General features: G+C 37.2%; 1 protein-coding gene across 12 annotated transcripts in view; it reads right to left on the bottom strand.

Moving 5' to 3' along the window:
- Positions 1-19,451, bottom strand: part of ERCC6L2 (ERCC excision repair 6 like 2) — a 231,730-nt gene that overhangs the window by 123,780 nt on the left and 88,499 nt on the right. For 5 of the 12 annotated variants that reach the window (XM_075128645.1, XM_075128644.1, XM_075128646.1 and 2 more), the window contains 2 exons: positions 10,870-11,054; positions 882-3,095 (listed from right to left, as the gene is read on the bottom strand). In XM_075128645.1, the coding sequence (XP_074984746.1) occupies positions 2,129-3,095; positions 10,870-11,054 (1,152 nt within the window). In that variant the 3' untranslated portion in view covers positions 882-2,128. Of the gene's footprint in view, positions 1-881; positions 3,096-10,869; positions 11,055-19,451 lie in introns of those variants that run through there. The other 7 variants (XR_012668542.1, XR_012668543.1, XM_075128642.1 and 4 more) reach the window with 2 other exon arrangements.

Consider the following 19,451-nt stretch of genomic DNA (forward strand, 5'->3'; position numbering starts at 1 on the left):
TTTTAATTGCTTGGCAGCCCTAATAGATATCGCTAAAAGGCAAAATAATTCCAATTTTTGTCATCTATCTTAATCTCAATAGAAGACATTGTTTTGTTTTTCTTATAATTGGTTGTATTAGTTGATAGTTTTTCTCTAGGTGGTATTATGTTTTGTTAGCATTTGATTTTCAAAATAAGGGAAGGTATAACAACAGCAACTCCAATCCATATTACTGATCCATGTGACAGAGATAGTAAGCTTTTGTAATTCTTACCTGCGTGAGGTGGTTGAGTCAGGAAACAAAAACCTGCATGCCCATGTAATACAATTTATTACACAGGTAGATCTCTGTTTTAGAGATGGGAAAACTGAAGTGCAGAGATTCAGTGACTTGCCCAAGTTGTTACAGAATGTGTGGCAGAAATGAAAACAGAAACCACATCTGAATCCCACTCCTGTGTCTCTACTACAATATCATAATTCTTTCCAGGAGCCTCTGGACTATGTAATTCTTCAGCTCACCTGTTTATGCTTGAGTGCAATTAAACTGCTTTGTTAACAGCCATTTTGGATCAAGCTACTGTACTATAGGCAGTGACTTCATTTCAACAGCCGAATTACTTCAACAGAAATGTAATTGTTCTACAGTAAAAGTAACCACAGCTGTGTTTTAAGCGTGAATATTAATACCAGTTTTTAGGGCCACATTTTTATAAATAGGTACAGGCAATTGCACATGCTGCAATATGCATACACAAATACAGTGATTATGAGTGCAATCACAGTAACTGCACATGCAAGTAACAAAGTACACATCTAACAAGTCATCTGCACATATAATTGCATGTCCCCTTTTCTAAATATCTTGTTCATGTTATACATAAATGTGTACAACTCAGTATTGTATATAAAACATTTATTCTTTTCAGAGCACATTTCTTACAAAAATGTAAACCGAATTATTTTTTGGGTGGAAAGAACTATCTTCCCCGCCCCCCCCTATAAAATACCCATATTTGATCTAAGTTATTTTCCCATCAATTTATTTTCATATTAGATACTCAAATGTTAAAATAAACTAAGAGAAAACACTAAACCTGAGATATTGAAGATAACTGGATTTATCTTTAACTTCATTATGAAATGGGCTGAAAAAAACCCGAGTGAAGAGAAAGCATCCCTGCCTGTGGTATTAACTGAATATCTTAACTACCTGGAGACCATGGTGGTGATGAAGGTTTTTGTAATATGGGTACTTGCCCACCAGAGAAATACGAGGAATCATAAGCGAGGCCTCCAACTTATTATGCACAAGCCAATGACTAGTTTCAATAAATGACATGCAGGAGTGAAAGGCTCCAAATTCCATTATCTGAGTTATTCAGTCCTCAAAAATTCTCTAGTTATAATTTAAAACTTATATGCAAAGCTCTGATTAGAAAGATACATATTCTCTGATTTAAACACAACCTTGTTTAACAGCAGTCTTATTTGAGATTGCTGGGATCCACCCAAGCAGCATCAGAGGGGCTGCTGGCAGAGTCACAGCCTGAGCCACCCATATTTCAACAAGAGGAAAAAATACCAAGAGCTCCATTTAACTTTAGGCACATCAGCATCCAAAAGAAAACAACTCAAGCGATTAAAAAGAGTGTAATTTAAAATTAGCGTGCGTTAAATCACAGTAGGATGTGATAGAGCTAATGTGTACCTATACTCATGGATTGCAATAGCTGTGAAGACCGCATGGATTAGTAAACCATAACTCATGCCCTGTGGTGTTGTACTACTGAAGTAACACCTATCTTGTTGTGTTTTATGCCTCCATGATCACAGCAGAATCCCTAGTATGAGTCCACTGAAGTCAAAACAAATATGGGCCCCCTTATGATTACAAACAAGGCCAGGGTTTAAATGACACTAAGATCCTACATTTACATCACCAGTATTTCCGCCTTGCTTATTGCAGAGAAACATAGGGTAGAATATCTTACAGTATGCCCCAAGGCCAATGGTCACAGTAAGATATAATGGAATGCTGTCCCATAATGTATGCTACTAACACCAGTACGTTTTCTTAAGCTGTATTTGTGTGAATGATGAATTTATTACCTGAACTTTAAGATCAGTCTTTCATATTTAGACATCAAAAGGTGTGTGTGCCAGATGTAGACTCATCTGAATCACTTAGATTATATTTTTTCCATAAAAAATTATCATTTTGTTTCCAAAGAGAACTTTCATGAACTTCCTTCTTTTTTGTCAAAGCAATAGGAGGTGCTCTTTCACACAACTCCTCTATGACGGCCATGTCTGTGAGCTTTCTGAGACTCTCATCATTCTGCTCATTCAGCACATCCCAGAAGTCTTTTGGTCGTTCTTTTGCTTTTTCTGCAGGCCCTGAAAGAGATGTTCTTGGCAGCTCCGTAGGCCTGTTTCCATTACTTTTGAAGAGGTCATTGAGAACAGAGGTGTCTCCTAGTAAGTCTACAAAAGAGTTTTTCTTGTAAGTCTGAGTTTCTCTTTCTCTGTTTTCTGACTGAGACAGGGATCTTTTTCTTTGAGATTCCATCCCCTCCGAGTCCTGCTGTCCTTTAGTGATATTTACAGAGAGCACATCTATTATTTCTGATTTACTGCTTACTGAGTCAGTTGCCATAAAATCTTTGAATGGTTGACTGTTTCTCCCACTGAAGCTATTTTGGGTATTGACAGTGGACAATTGTTTATCTTTTGAATTAAGACACACAGCATCTTGAATGCAGAAATCATTGTGAAACTGTTTTGCTTCTCCTTTGTGTCTTTTTTGGCTACATATTCCTGCAGTCACACAGGGAGGATCTTCAGCTGAAGGACCAGACCTTGATTGTCCACATTTTACAATGGCCCTTCTCTTTCTACAATGACTTATATACACCTCTTCTTCCTCACACCCATCTGAAACGCGTACTGGAACTTTGACTGGAAATAGGTCCTCTAACTCTGGACACTTTCCAGCATAAAAATCTCTCAACATTTTCTGTCGTACTCCTGATGTGGCTTTTGCAATATATTCTGCAAGTTCTTCAACTGAAGCCATGTTAAAGTGGGATACCATTTCTTCAAACTGTTTCCTATCACCATCAATAAAGAAAAACATGATTATCTTGTCTTAATTTTTTTTAAAAGGCACAGAGTATAAAATAAAGATACAATCAATTCATTCAGTTTAATTAACTTATTTAACACAAACCTAGATGAGAACTGAAAGTCATACCCTTATTGGTAACAGTACTAGTTCTGACTTCAACTGCAAGGAAAAGACCAAGAGCAAAATATTCAAAGTTGCCAAAGTGACACAGGGCTTGTCTACATCATGGTGGGGTAATGTGCTCTACATGGGCGTGCTTTCCAAAGGGCACTAACGTGTTGCTGATTAATAGGTCCCTGTAGACCCTGCTGATGTGATTTAACATAGCACTGTTTGAAACAGCTGTAGGTGAAACTGTACTATGGAAACTTTAGCATGCACCAGCATGCTACAGGGTCTACAGGGACCAATTAATGCACAACCAATTAATGCACTTTAGAAATCACAACGTTGGAGAGCACATTTCCCCCACGTGCAGACAAGCCCTTAGGAGTCCAATTTTCAAAAGTGACTTAGATACTCAGGAGCCTAAACTTTATTGAAAGGCAAAGGGACTGAGGCCCGGTCCTACATCTAAAATGTAGGTCGATCTAACTATATCATTCAGGGGTATGAAAAATGCACAGCCCTGAGAGATGTTGTTAAGACAGCCTAAGACCCAGTGTGCACATCACGAGGTTGACGGAAGAATTCTTCTGTCAACTAGCTACTGTCTCTCAAGGGGGTGGATTTAGTACAGTGCTGGAAAAACTCCTGCCACTGTAGCAAGTGTCCACACCCCACTGCTGCAGCTATGCCACTGTAGTGCTTGTCGTATAGACTTACTTTTAGGTGCCTAAGGGCCAGATTTTTAAAGGTATTTAGACATCAAAGTTTCATATACAGCACCTAGTGGCATTTTCAAAAGTGCCTAGCACCCACTGAACCAAAATCACTTAAAAAAAATTCACTTGAAAAGTTGAAGGCATAATTTATGACATACCACCATGTGTCACATTAAACTTGGGAGTAAAATGTTCCTGGAAAGGTCTGAACATGTACAGATGAGAGTTCTAATACTACACAGCCACTGGTTCAGATATCAAGTGCTACAATAACACACTGCTTGGTCTTCCACCCAATTCCAGAACACAGAGTAATTTAAAATCTCAAATATTAAAAAGGTCTCTGACTAAACTGGACACATGCAATACATTTTCTATAGATCTGATCCTTGGAACTAAAGCTTGAAATTAGCTCAACTCCTTTGGGTGCAGATAGTAAGCAGCCATTTTTGCAGGCTTCTGAGAGAATGCAGCTCTGGGAACAGAGAGCAAGCTCAGATATAGAGGCCCATTAGGAACTTCTCACAACTCTTAAAATGATCAGCTGCAGCTCATGGGGAACCATTGGCCTACCCAGAAATTATTGAAATGTTCCTTTAGCAATGAGTTCCTTTCAATGCAAGTGTTTTGGGTTTTAACATTCACAGTTAATTTGAGAGAGGAAGTGGGATAAAATTTTGCTGGATACTTGTATTAGTTTATGGTTTGACATCTACCTTACTTAAATTCCTCCTCTCATGAGAGGAAAGGAGAGAGAATTAAAACTAAATTATAATTTGATAAAATATACTGTATGGTGATAAAGCAGGAGACCTACATATAATTCTGAAAACAAAACACTATGTCCAATGTTTGGGCAATTCATTAACAGAGACCTAAAAGTGAAAAGTATCCTAAATTGGATATTGATTTTTACTCATTTTAAGAACAATAGAAGGAGATAAGCCCATTCATCCACTCAATAATTCATATTGAAATGCTATCTGGTCTGATGGAGGGGAGCTTGGGTGAAAGATCTTACCAAATTAGAACAAAAAACCTCCATGCTATTAAAAGTATGTATTGAGAATATAAGACACAATCTTTATACTGAATTTTAAGACATAAAAATTGGTGTTATAAACAAAATCTTTTTTTCAAAATTAACTTATCTTAGAACATTGTGAACCTCTAAGGCCAGCCTATGTTTGTTTTGGATACAATACTTTAAACAACTTGATTTAAATGAACCCATAAGTACCAAAGGCCATGGAAACCTAAATCATGGTAATAATTGACACATTGCAAAGAATTAATCTAATATTTATGGACTGCTGAACTCTGAGCTTTCCTGGCTTCAGTAACAACTTGGTTATTAATGTCTTGTAAACAAGAAGTAATTTTTTTTTTTTGGTAAGGAACTTCATATTCTCACCAACACTTGTCCATACTTTCACTCACACAGTTTTACCACCTTAGACAGTGGAAGAATACAGAAACTTTAAAATCTTGTATTTACAGAAATCATAAGGAAAAGTCATGGGATTCAATCTCCTCTGCAATCTAAGTGGCTGCTGATGACCAAGTTGTGTGCAACAGAATCATTAAAATAAAAAAAATATAACTTTTCAAGACAACAAGCTATTTTGGAACGAAAGCTACATATGAAATATTTTAAGCTAAAATATCCTGCAGTAAAGTTAAAACATGTTATGAATTCAACAGAAAACTTCAGGCGAGCAGGTATTGACATGCCTTACATAATTTGTGAGGCACAACAAAAAGCTGGGAGCATTCTATCTAGCAAGTTATATCTGCCGTGACTTATTGTTCTTATATGCTTTTTTTATTTCTAAAATAACAGTAGGAATTCTGAAGTAGGAAACTGTTACTGATAAAACAGTTCTCCTGATGTACTATAGTGCAAAGTAGCAACAAGGATTTTTCTAAGCTTATCTAGTAATCTGTCTTGCTGATACCTATGAAAGATTCACAGGGATAATTTTCTTCCTTCCATCCCTCTACTGTTAGACAATAGACAGCTCAGGCTTGAGTGGTGGGAACAGTGAAAATGGTTTGAGTGGTAGCGCACACACACAAAGTAGAGAGAGTTTACATGTACTTTCTAAGGTTTATACTTAGCCTGGTTGAACACGTAATATTTTCCACAGACAGCAACACTGCTTGCTTTTCACACGCTGCTCAAACAATGTGTATCAACCCTAAACTGGAGGGACCATCTTACAAATGACAAATAGTACAGTGCCCATACCCACCATTCAGTCTTCAGCCGATTTAATCCACTGAGACTGCCCAAAAGGGTGCCAATCAGAGTATTTTTGGGATGTGAATACTTGTCTCCTTTGGCACTGCAAGGAGCTCAATGGGAGCTGCAGAGTTGGTGCTTGGGCCGGGGGCAGTGCGCGGAGATTATCCTCCCAAGGGGCTGCAGGTACTTGCCGCCGGCTGCTTTCAGGAGTGGTGCGGAGCGAGGGTGGGCAGGAAGCCTGCCGTAGCCCTGCTGCACTGCCAGCGGTGGTGCCTGGGGCCTCCAGGGCCTTTTAAACCACCCTGGCCCCTGGGCAATTGCTCCCTTGACTCCCCACGTCGGCAGGCCAGAGTGTGGTTCTTGCAAAGTGCAGAACTATCAAGAATGCCATCCATCAGAATACATACTAAATCTAAGCTCCCTTTGCCCAATCTTTGATGGCTATTCATGTTGAAGTTAGGGGTCCTGTGGGCAATTTTAAAAGAAAAATAGCACTTAACCCTGGCTTCTCAGCCAAATTTATCTCAACAACAAAAAACATCACACAGAATAGGTTCTTATGTCCTAGATTGTGAGGGAGTCATGAATGAGCATGTGGCCACTGCATTACCTATACCTAACTCATTGGTAAGTCAGTCACTTTGGTATACCTTTAGAAAGTTGAAATCTACAGCCATTTAAAACTGAAAACAATCTTCAAGAATATGATTGTACCAGACTAGGCCCTGAGTCTCAGACATATTGCTGTTGGTTCTTTTAAACTAGACACTTTCTATAAAATGCAGAAGGTTTGTAAAGAGGTCATCTTTTCTCCTAGTTGAGTTCTAAATGCAGCCAACACTCCCGTTTTCCCTTCCCCATCCCCACAGTTGGGCCTCTTTTCAATAAAAGCTTGAGAGTTTCCAGCATTTAGCAGCAGCATCTCACACAAGTCTGTTTGCAACCAGCTACTGTTTTCCGCAAGATTATTTCCAGCCATTCTCAGCTTTGGTAGAATATTTGGTTGCAAAATTTCATATTTTCAGATTTCTGTCCAAAGATATTGGCACCATTCTAAATGGAAGGTTAAAACACAGGATTCAACAAGCCCTAAGAGGCCCCTGCTCTAATTTTACATGAAATAAGACTGGTTTTGCTTATTAATCGTTTCTAAATCCATTTTCAAGGCTTTTAAAAATCTGAAGATTTATTATCACTATCAAGCTAGACTACGTAAGTGATACTCTCTGACACTTCACTTTAACTCTCTAAAAAAATATAGAGCTTTTCCAATCTAAATAGTTTATCCAAATATTCAGCTGCTCCACTTTTTCCTCTCCCCTCTCACACCCATAAAACAATCCATTTTTAGAAGTACAAAACTAATACAAAGAGATTTAGTGAAAAAAATCTGTATTAAAATATTCCTAAAAGTTACATACACTGCACATTTTGTATATAAGTGCAAAGAATCCCACGGGTAGGGTGTATTTAAAAATTCACTTTAAACTTATCAAATATATTTTAAAAATGTCAATCCACTTAGGCTCATTTTCAAATTATTGGGAAAGACCTTTAAATAATTCAGACCAAGTTTCCAATTTCAGATCAGGAGGGTGTTTTTGTTTTGTTTTAACTATGATGTAGATAATCTGCTATTTAGTTTGGACAGTGAACCAGTCTGTTTCTGTTAAAAAAAGAAATTCATAGTTAACATATTTTGAACATCTACAACAGCATCTCTGTTTTAATATTACTAGTTATATGCCTCTTGGGCTTCTCCCAGTAGCAGCTATCCAGACTCCAACATTTACAGAAGAATGCTGCATACCTTCTTCAATGGAGAAAGCAGCTTGATTACAAGTATATCCTTAAACAATTTTTACTGGCTCCCCACTTACTTCAGGATCCAATCTGATATTGACCTCCTTGTTTCTATAATGCACTTGCTTCAGCTGATTTCATAAATTCTCTCTCTCAACTCCTTGCTTAGTTAGCAATGGCCTATACCTTTCTATTTCTGCATGCTCTTTGATCATTGTTACTATGAGAACTTTCTCCTTTGCAGATCTTGACATCTGCTACAATGTTTCTTTTTCTCTTCGCAATTATAATTTAAATGTTGCTAATTAGTATTAAATAGTGAGGAGGGACAGGGTGGAGTGGAGTGGGGGATGGACTGGAGGAGGGGTGGGGGAGAGAGAGAATGAACTAGAATGAGTCTTTTTCCAAACTGGGATTTTGCAGGGGGAGAGAGATGTGGGAGGGTGGGGAAGCAGCAGCACAGAAAAATACCCTGTTTTGGAAAACTTGAATCTGTGTTTAAGAAAAACCCAACTTTTTAGTCCTTGTACCCTTCAGCTGAAAGAGACTAGATCTGGATAATACCAGTAGCCAGTCTCCAATCCACGCTATAAAATCTCATTTTATACAATTTAATAAATTAACCTGCAGTATTGTACCATGCACATACCATGAATCCTGCTAGGATGACATCTGCACAGATATGTAATGCATGACATGTTGATTCAACATGTTGAAATGGTTTGTGGGTGGTTCCATTTGAGCTCAGCCTCAAGACTGATGGCTGTAAATTCCCATTTAAGTTTCAACAAGAATTGGAATATCAAATTTGTTTAAGAATCCAAAATTATGATTTTCAACAAGTCATTTATTTTATACATCCTGACTGGCAGTGAAATATCAGACTACTGTCAGGGTACATTTTCAAATTAGCAGGAAAAGAGAAATTCAAAGCCTTACCCCCTCAAGGAGAAGACTACACCTTCCTTCCCTCCCACACACTGGCACTTGCTGTTAAACACATTATAGATTCATCACTTGCCAAAATTCCATTTGTAAAATAAACACTGTTCAGATTTAAATTAAAAATTAAAAAAGAACTTCCTGTAGATGATAAAAAATCCTGAATGTATTTTCCCTTAAGTATGTTTTCATAGCCAAGTCATAAACTACACCTGACAGACAGCAAATCACAACACCTTGCACATTCTTGAACGGTTTTAAATATTCACTCCCCTAGAAAAGGCAATATGCATTTTCCAAAAATCAGAACATCAATCTCTTGTCAACACGACTGTTTGTTCCATAATGAATTTTTTTTAAAGAACTGTTTACCGTAGAGTTATAGTCCTAGTTAATAAGTAAAATCCTTAAACAGTTCATCTCTATTCTGGAAAAAGTGAAATTCAGGCTTTTCAGAGTTAAAGGACTGGTAAAACAATCATTTCAAAACAATTTTTGCTAGTAAAGACCATCTTTTGACATATCAACAAGTTACTACCCTCTTTCTGTCAATTTAAAAGCAGAGGCAAACCGTGTGTACTTTAAGTAAACAACTTGTATAAAATCTACAACCTAAGATTTCAAACCACTTCACAAATTCTGGATGCACTGTGAGTGTTTCCATAGGTAAGGAAGAGGAGAGCTTTGCACTTAAAGCAGGGATTCAGCTTTTTTGTAATGTATGAAGAATATATTGCATCCTCCTGAAGCACTTAGCCTGAGTTAAAAACTTCAAAGAAATCTAAATGCGTAGAAGTGTCCAAACAATCTTAACTCTACCTAGCAGTGACAGCATTAAAAATATGAAAAAAAACCAAATACATTTTAAAAGTCAGTTTCTTCTAATCTGAGATACCAAGCACAAAATATGTATCAATCATAATTGCATAGCTGTTACTTTCCCACTCTTTAACAGTGTTTGGATTACTTTTAAATTTAACCGTAACTCTTAATTTCATGGATTTATAATGCTTGTTTTGAGATTAATTACATCCAGGTATTTTTTTTTAATTTTAAATTTCCTGATAAGCACTTTCATCCTCAACTCACATTAATAGTTTTTATCTGAGAATATTCACTGAATCTCAACACCTTTGTGAGAAAGGTAGGAGGGTATTGATCTGCTTTTTTCAGATTAAGGAAAATAATATAGTTGTGTATGGCAGACGCACTTGAGGGGCCACATCTGCAATCCTTAGTCAGAACTCTCAGCAATTTAAATGGGAGTTTTGCCTAACAACTGGACCCATAAAAAACAAGATTCTAATTGCACGTACTGCACAGTCTCTAAACCAGTGGTTCTCAGCCTATTTACCATGGTGGGCCACGTATGCTGCTCACTACTTGCTATGTGGGCCACATACACACAATATATATAATATCTGTATGGCCCTGAGGATGTCACATGGGCTGCAACTGTGTGCTGATTGGGCTTGGCTGCAGATTGAGAACCACTGCTCTAAACCAAAGCAAAATGGACCAAAATCCTTTCCGGGTGTAAATCTATTGACTTTACACAAGTTGCACTGGAATTATTTTGGCCCTCTAAATACAGTTGGAGGTCCTCAAATTACCTCAATTTGAAAATTATCAAAATTATCAACTTTCACAATATTAACTGAAAACACAAAAACAACATGTGTGCCATTTTAAATAATTCATGTCTATATTTTAATTCAGCCAGTATGGCAAAAGTGTGCTGTATAAGCTACAGTATAAAGGCTAAGTTTCCAATTACTTCTGCTCTTGTAACAGAAAGTTATCAATAACCCAGCCCTGCTTTTGCCCACCCATGTCTGACTAAAGTTTATTTGACAAAATGAAAAAATTACACAACTTCCTAAAGTAAAGTTCTCTGTAATTTCTACTTCTTCCTCATCCTCCCACCTTACGAGTCTCACCTGCGAATGCTTTTGGGTGTCTCTCCAATCAAGAAGGTAGTTGGACCTACTCTGTGTACCTTTTTCTTCTTCTGGATTGCAGGATGTGCAATACAAAGGTGAGACTGCTTACTCTTGTCACTTATTTGCTGTTCTCTCTTAATGTTCTTTTTTGCTGATATGGCTTCTTGGGTTTCCTTCTCTCTCTAACAAAAAGAGAAATAGAAAACATTATTTGTCCATATTTCATAGAAGAGGGTTTTTTTAAAATATGTAGCAGTTCTGTTCTGATCACTCTAATTTCACAATTAGCCATGGTCTAGCAGTTAGTATGCTAGCCTGGGACTCAGGAGACCCAACATCAATTCCCTGATGTGTCACAAACTTCCTGTGTGACTTTGAGCAAGTCACTGTATCTCAGTTCCCCACCTGTAAAACTGGGATAATAGCACTTCCCTACCTCACAAGAGGGTAGTGAGGATAAATACACTGAATCTTTCACTAAATGCTAATACAATGCCTGGCACAATGGGGTCCCAATCTCAGTTGGAACCTGCATCAGAATACAAAGAACCTATTCACACATTAAAATTATTGTATTGACTCAAATACATCCTCATTTCTGTCTTGCGTCATTTCGCAAGATTATATGGGTCATCTGAATTTGCACTTAGTTTCTGTTTATTAATGTTTTTGTTACATGTATACTTGCCCTGTGCAGAATTTTCAGCTACTTAATACCCAAGTTTGATTTTCAATCAATTTTTATTTGATGCGTGCCAATTTCCTAACTTCCATGGGACTGTTTGCAGTGTTCTTAGACCCTAGGATCTCACATCTGTTCTCATTATATTACTTTGGCAAAATACAGACCCAATTTGCATGGACGGGGAGGCTTTGACAATGAAGATAAACAAATTAAGAGACCAAAGATTTAAACTTTTACTTTGGCAAGGTAAGTGCACAACTCCAATCATCATCAATGCTGCAGTGAACTCTTACATAGACTACCAAAACTGAAGTCAAGGCTCTAACTATGTTAAAAAAACAAGGTCTTCAGTTCTCAAAGGGAATTGTATAATGATATTACTCAGCAAACAGACAAATTATAAACAACATCTAATAAATTACAAATATTTTTAAAATCTTACTCTGTGTATATTTTAAAATATTTACATATTGTATAATTATTGTTTGAATACATATGGCTATAGAATTTTAATTTAAAATTTGTAATACATTTTAATAGAAAGCCTAAAGGTTAGCTTCAAAATAAATTATTTTGATGGGTCAGATATTTAAATGCAAAATATTTACAGTAGAAAGAATGCTCTCAGAAAATGTCTAGTATTCATCTTTCTTCCTCAGGGAATCAGGAGTTATATTAAAATTATATAATTTAAAATAATGCAAACAAACATAGCTGGTGTACAGTACTAGTCTAGTCATGTCAATGTCTTCCTTAAAAGTATTTTATAACTCCCTAATTTTTCATTCATTTATTTCCTTTCATTAGAGAACATGGAATAGATGAGGCAGCAATGCTTTGGTTTACACATCTGTTCAAACACAAAAGATTAAAAATCTCTCTCTTTGGGAAAAAGCCAAATCCTGTAAACACACTAAAAGTCATAAACTTGCTAGTCTTTGCAAAGAACCAGAATTACTGTAAAAACATACTGCTTACTGTAAATAAACTCTCACAAATGGCATCTGTAATTCTAAAAAGGACAAAAACTTTTAAGTGTGTTTACAAAAGTTTGTGAAACTCTTATCCTGCCCAAATTAACTGGTCACGGTTTCTGCATGGAGGTAGAAAAAGTTACTGTAAACACCATTTCCCAAGAGCTAATGCTAGTGGAAGCCTAAAGCAACTATGAATTACATTTGAATGTCTTAATTCAGTCTTCTGGACAAAAGCCAACTGGTGAAATGGACCCACCACCAACTTATGTTGATACAGAACTACTGGCATTATTTGAATTTATGAAAATGTTCATGATTTTATCAAATTCAAACCCAAGTCTAAACCCGAATAACACTTTTCAAAAATGACCAACATGAACTTTTAGGCAAGAACAGAGGGTTATAGTGTAGCTTTTCTTAAGAAATCTTCAAACTCTCTCAGGGCCTTATCCAAAGACCATGGACTTCAATTATAGCTGAGATAAGGCCTAAATGCAGCAGTATGTTTTGCACGTAGGTAAGTGAAAATATTTCATGAATCATTTGACATAATTTGAAAAATTCTTTTGTTGTTTGTTTACTTCCAAATATCAATTTTTCATATTGTAATTACTGTTAAAATAGCCAAAAACTTCACAGGAACATTTTGGCTGCTCCTTTCTTCTTTTGTTTGTGCTTTGAATTGGATTTCTATGTATTACTCTCATCAAGCCTACTCTCATTTCCTCCTTTTTTACTCTCACATTGCTGATGTTCTTTCCAGTCCACTCTCTTAACGGCTGTTTGGCTTCTTCTCTTACCCTCTGCTTCAAGCCTATTTCTTGCCAGCAACTTCCTTTCAACAGCTGCCCTCTTCTTGTTCCTCAAGGACCTTTCTGCTCCACCTTCAAACCCACATCATTTGTTATAAGTCCTTCTAGGCCAAATTCCATGCTGACATTACACCATTGGCCTCTTTCCTTTGCATTATCTCATATATTGTATACATCTGAATTACACACCATTCCTGCAAAGACGGATTGAACTGCATGGGACTTGATACTATCATATCCTTTTATAGATTGGACTTTAAGATTGCAAACTCCTTGGTACAGAGACCATCATGTTTGTAAAATGCCATGCTCACTTACAATACTCTATAGAATACTCTGACTTTGGAATAAGACATGTCTAAAAAACAGTAAAAAAAAAAAAATCAGTGAGATGACCAAAAAATGCTACCACGGCTAAAACAGAATAAAAGAGGCAGTTAGAGACAAAAACACATCAATTTAAAAACTGGAAGTCAAATCATAGTGAGGAAAACAGAAAAGAGCATAAACTCTGGCAAGACAAGTGTCAAAGTATAATTAGGCAGGCCAAAACATTTGAAGAGCAAGTAGCAAAATAAAAAACTAAGTAATTTTTTCGAAGCAGGAAGCCCGACAAATGATCTGCGGAGCCACTGGATGATCAAGGTGCTAAAGGAGCACTTATGGAAGACAAGGCTGTTGCAGAGAAGCTAAATTAATTTGTTGCATCTGTCTTCACTGCAGGGGATAAGAAGGAGATTTCCACACCTAAGCCATTCTTTTTAGAAGATGCATCTGAGGAACTGTCCCAGATTGAGGTGTCAATAGAAGAAGTTTGGGAACAAATTTATAAATTAAACAGTAATAAGTCACCAGGACCAGATGTTCTGAAGGAACTTAAATATGAAATTACAGAACTACTAACTGTGGCATGTAATCTATCACTTAAATCAGCCTCTGTACCAGCTGACTGGAGGATAGCTAATGCAATGATCATTTTAAAAAAAGGTTCCAGAGGCGAGCCTGTCAATTACAGGCCAGTAGCAAGGAAATTGGTTGAAACTATAATAAAGAACAGAATGACCAGATACCTAGATGAATATAAGATGTGGGGGAAGAGTCAACATGGCTTTTGTAAAGGGAAATCATTCTTCACCAAATCTACTAGAATTCTTTGAGAGGGTCAACAAGCAAGTGGACCAAGGTGATCCAGCTGATATAGTGTACTTGGACTTTCAGAAAACCTTTGACAAGATCCCTCACCAAAGGCTCTTATAAGCAAAGTAAGCAGTCATGGGATAAAGAGGTTATATAATAAGAGGGAAGGTCCTCACATGGATCAGTAACTGGTTAAAAGATAGGAAACAAAAGGTAGAAATAAACAGTCAGTTTTCACATTGGAGAGAGGTAAATAGTGTCATCCCCTAAGGATCTGTACTGGGACTAGTGCTGTTCAACATATTCATAAATGATCTGGAAAAGGGGGTGGCAAAGTTTGCACACGACACAAAATTATTCAAGACAGTTAAGCCCAAAGCTGACTGAGAAGAATTATAAAGGGATCTCACAAAAATGGGCCACAAAATAGCAGATGAAATTCAATGATATGACAAATGCAAAATAACGCACAGTGGAAAACATCATCCCAACCATAGATACAAAATGACGGGGTCTAAATTAGCTGTCATCACTCAAGAATGAGATCTTGGAGTCATCGTGGACAGTTCTCTGAAGATATCTGCTCAATGTTCACCAGAAGTCAAAAAAAAGCTAACAATGTTAGGAACCATTAGGAAAAAGTGACAGATGCTAAGACAGAAAATATCATAATGCCATATAGAAGTCCATAGTACGCCCACATCTTGAATATTGCATGCAATTCTATTCGCCACATCTCAAAAGCAGAGAGATTAGAATTGAAAAAGTACAGAGAAAGGCAACAAAAATGCATATGGAAGTTCCCATATGAGGAGAGATTAAAAAGACTGAGACAGTTCAGCTTGGAAAAGAGACAAAAAAGGAGGGATATGATAGAGGTCTATAAAATCATGAATGGTGTGAGAAAGTGAACAGGGAAATGTTATTTATTTCACAGAACAGAAGAATCATGGGTCACCCAGTGAAATTAATAAGCAGCAGGTTTAAAACGAACATGAGGAAGTACTTCTTCAAACAATGCATAGTCGAGCTGTGGAACTTATTGCCAGGGGATGTTGTGAAGGCCAGAAGTATAACTGGGTTCAAAAAAGGATTACATAAGTTCCTATTAGCTAAAATAGTCAGGGATGCAACTCCATGCTCTGGGTGTCCCCTAAAACCTCTGACTGCTAGAAACTAGGAGTGGATGACAGGGGATGGATCACTTGATAAATTGCCTTGTTCTGTTCACTCCCCCTGAAGCATATGGCACCGGCCACTGTCAGTAGACAGGATACTGGGCTAGATGGACCACTGGTTTGTTCCAGTATGGCCATTCTTATGTAAGCCCATAGGAGAAAAATCTTTTAAATGGGCTAGCAAATTCTTATCTAGGCAAGCATATTTTATATCACTATATTAAAACCTTACAAACACCAATAGAACCATACCAATTCACATTAGTGAATGGGAGACCCATTATGCATTACTGAATTCTGTGACCAAGTGAAGAAATGAACAAAACAATAAAAAAGCCAGAATCCTGTATCACAAGTCATATTTTGTGCATGTAGTTTAGTTCTGATTTTTTTAATACTACTGTATAATAAAACTAGTAAATATGCTGCTGGCTATTTTGAAAGAGTAACAAAACTTTAGCGATAAGTCCTCACTTCCCAATCTTTTAGATCTTTGCTGAAAAGTGGGAAGACTACTGCTGACTTGTGCATGTGAATTTTGGGTAGTGTGGTGTAATGAAATGTAAAGTGGCATTCTATTGCATTAAACCAGAAGCAAGAGTTAATAAGTATCTACAAACTTTCAAATGTTTTGCCATACACAGCCTGGGTTCTTTTCCCCAGGATTAGGATTCCAGACAACACCTGGATCTGAAGTAATGTGTTCAACCATTTTTCCCAATTTATTTGAAAGAAAATGCATATGCTTAAAAATTCCAAATACATGATGATGTGCAAAATATTTTGAAACACATCTGAAGACAGAATGTGGAAACCCATGAGGATTCTGGTCAATCAATACACTATCATTCAGAGATATGATACTTCCATGTTAAAAAGTTTTCCTATGTACAGTTTACCACATTTTCTAATTAGTCTGCTTAAATGTATTTACTTTGTCTTTTGCTCTCAATCCAATACATATTTTTGAAAAAGAAAGCAACCAGCAGAGTGGCAAATTGACACTCTTCTGATGAGGTCAATAAGTTCGGTGTTGCTGCAACATGTATTTGCAGGGCATGTAACTACACTACCAACCAAAAGATTAAAGCTTCCCTTAAATAATTGATCATAGGCTTATCTGTCCTCCATCAAATTAATTGCACCTGTGCTAAATTATTTGAAACCCTCTCTTTTTTTTATTACACTTCTCACATTTTCCTTCCTCTCAAACCAATATATTAGGGGATAGGTCCAGTGCCATGGCAAAGTAATGTTGCCTCTGTAGCACCGAAAGCAAGAAATTATTTACTTGCAATTGACTAGATTCAGTCTAGTTCATCACAGTTGTCCACGCTCTGTCAGAGGAAAATCTGCCATATGTAGTCTAAATTGAATCACTAAAGATTGACAATATATTTTCAAACAAAACCCTACAGAGTAAAGTCCAGTGTCAGAGATGAAAGCCCTTTATCTACCAATTCAAGTATCAGCCAATATTTTTGCATCCTATAAAGTTAACTTAACGAAATAAACCTTAAGGAACTGGAAAGTATCAGCCATGTGCTGAAAAAATGTGAGGGTTAAGGATAAGAAACTGAGTTTAGACAGACATCTCAAACTGAGAGCTGCTGTATGCACAATTAAATGCGATTGTGAGGCCCCAGTTAAATGTGGGGAAAGGTGCATATGGCAACTCAGTCATTCCTCCCTTCTCACCTTCCTCTTGTTTCACTATCTCTTCCATGACTGTGCAACAGTACCTGCTGTAAAGAGACTTCCCTGTGCTGCACCAGCAAAGAAAGACTGGGGAAGGTCAGGGAGAATTATTTTAAGTGCTCTACAACCTTTAGACTATGTCATTGATTAAAAATACTTCCTGAGAAAGCAGTTATTTTGACCTCTTCATAGTCCACTTCTTCTGCATAGAGTATTCAAAACATACCATACATCAATTTTCCAAAGACCAAAACCTTGCTTATAAGTTTGAGAAGAAGACACATACATAGAAAATGAAGAATGAATAGAGAAAATTGTCTTTTGTGATAGGAAGATAAGTGGATGTGTGTATGTGTTTTGAAAACTCTCAAAGGTCCAGCAAAAACAGCAACATCTGCATATTTCAAGTTCCACAGCCTTCACTCAATCCTTACGTTCACATGTATTTTCAGAAGGGAAGGGTTGAGTGAAACTGGGGCATTAAATACAAAGATACAAAGTGGGTGACTTCATAGTCATTGCTTCCAGCTTGACATTCTATCTTCAATCCTCAACCAGACAGACATATTTTAGCAATGTGTGATAATCTAAATACCAAAGTCAATTTTAAAATGTATAACAGGCCTATAGTAAACAATTATTTTCTGCGATCATATCCATGTTCTCTTTAGAAGGCATACAACTTTCATATACTTGCTTCTTGCAAGGGGCACGCTATTGTACACCAAGCAGGGCTGGCCCTACATGTTATGGAACCTCAGGCAAATAAGTGTGGGGGCCAATTCAGCTCCCTCCTCACCTATGACTGAGTCAATCTGGCTGCAAAATGAACTGCTGCTATAGATTGCTAGTGCTGGAGTCAGAACAGACTACAAATGGGGGCATCAGGGATGGTACTTTACATGAACATGTGCTGTAGGGACACATTAAGCTAAACGGGTGATTGTGCAATGGGAATTATCTCTAGATAGTTTCGAACCCTGTGGCAATTCCTCATTTCTCCAGGCTGCTTCAATGACAATGAATATCCTTCAAAAACTGTGGGACTTCACGTTAAAGTACTTCAGCATAAATATACTATGTCTGAGGCTCTTTCTCTCTCTAACTTATTGCCTCTTCACCCACCTAAACTATCACCCTGCAGCAGTTTTCTTGCAACATTCAGGCTTCCAGCTATCATTTCCACTGTGCATCTTTCCCCCTTCATAGCCAGAGCAGTGTTATCTAGTTTCTTCCTTAAAGGACACATGAAATCACTGCCCCCAGATACGCAGGATGCGTATCTTGTACAGTTTCATTATCTAATTATTTTCATTTCTAAAAACAAACAAAACTGTAACTATTCAAACTTCTAGGTGCACTGCCATCAGTCAGACAAAATTATGAAATATAGTAGAGAAATCCTGTCGGACTGTCTCGTTAACATCTACTCACAATAAAACAACAAGCAAATACCCATTCTGCCTCATGCCTAACCCCAATCCCTTCAAAAACTGACAGAACAGATGGAGCCTGCACCATGTCCTGAAGGTCCACAGACTTTGGACCACTGAATTTTCCAATGGGACTCATTCACAGTCCCAAATAGTCTGTTTACTTCCATTTTTTCCTCTCCTTAAAAATTTCCTCTGCTTTTCTTTCCAGTGGCTTTTCTCACATTACATACGAGTTGTTGCCACCTTTCATTATACTTTTTAAGAAACTTTCTTATCCACAGTTTTCACTGTATTTGGGTATGTTTTCTGTATTTGCTAGAACATATGAAATCTGCAACTTTAGATTACTCTTGTTCACTTCATTTTTGGTTTTTTCTACCACCCACTTCCAGACAGATAAGCATGAAGAAAGGCTCTCTCTCTAAGAAACTCCACTACTCTGCAAGCAAGAAGCTGCTCAAAGAATAATGTAGTCAGGATCACTCTTCCTTACGGATCATATGCATTATCTAGTTCCTCTTCAACACGATACCCATACAGCCAAGATCACAATATAGCTAGCTTCATCAAGAACCATGGAACAGCTACTGTTATACCATAATACACTTGCCTCACATCTGGTAGTCTGAAAGCAGAATTGTTCTTTTATCTACAGT

Source organism: Caretta caretta, chromosome 5 (assembly GCF_965140235.1).
Source record: "Caretta caretta isolate rCarCar2 chromosome 5, rCarCar1.hap1, whole genome shotgun sequence".
Taxonomy (NCBI): Eukaryota; Metazoa; Chordata; order Testudines; family Cheloniidae; genus Caretta; species Caretta caretta.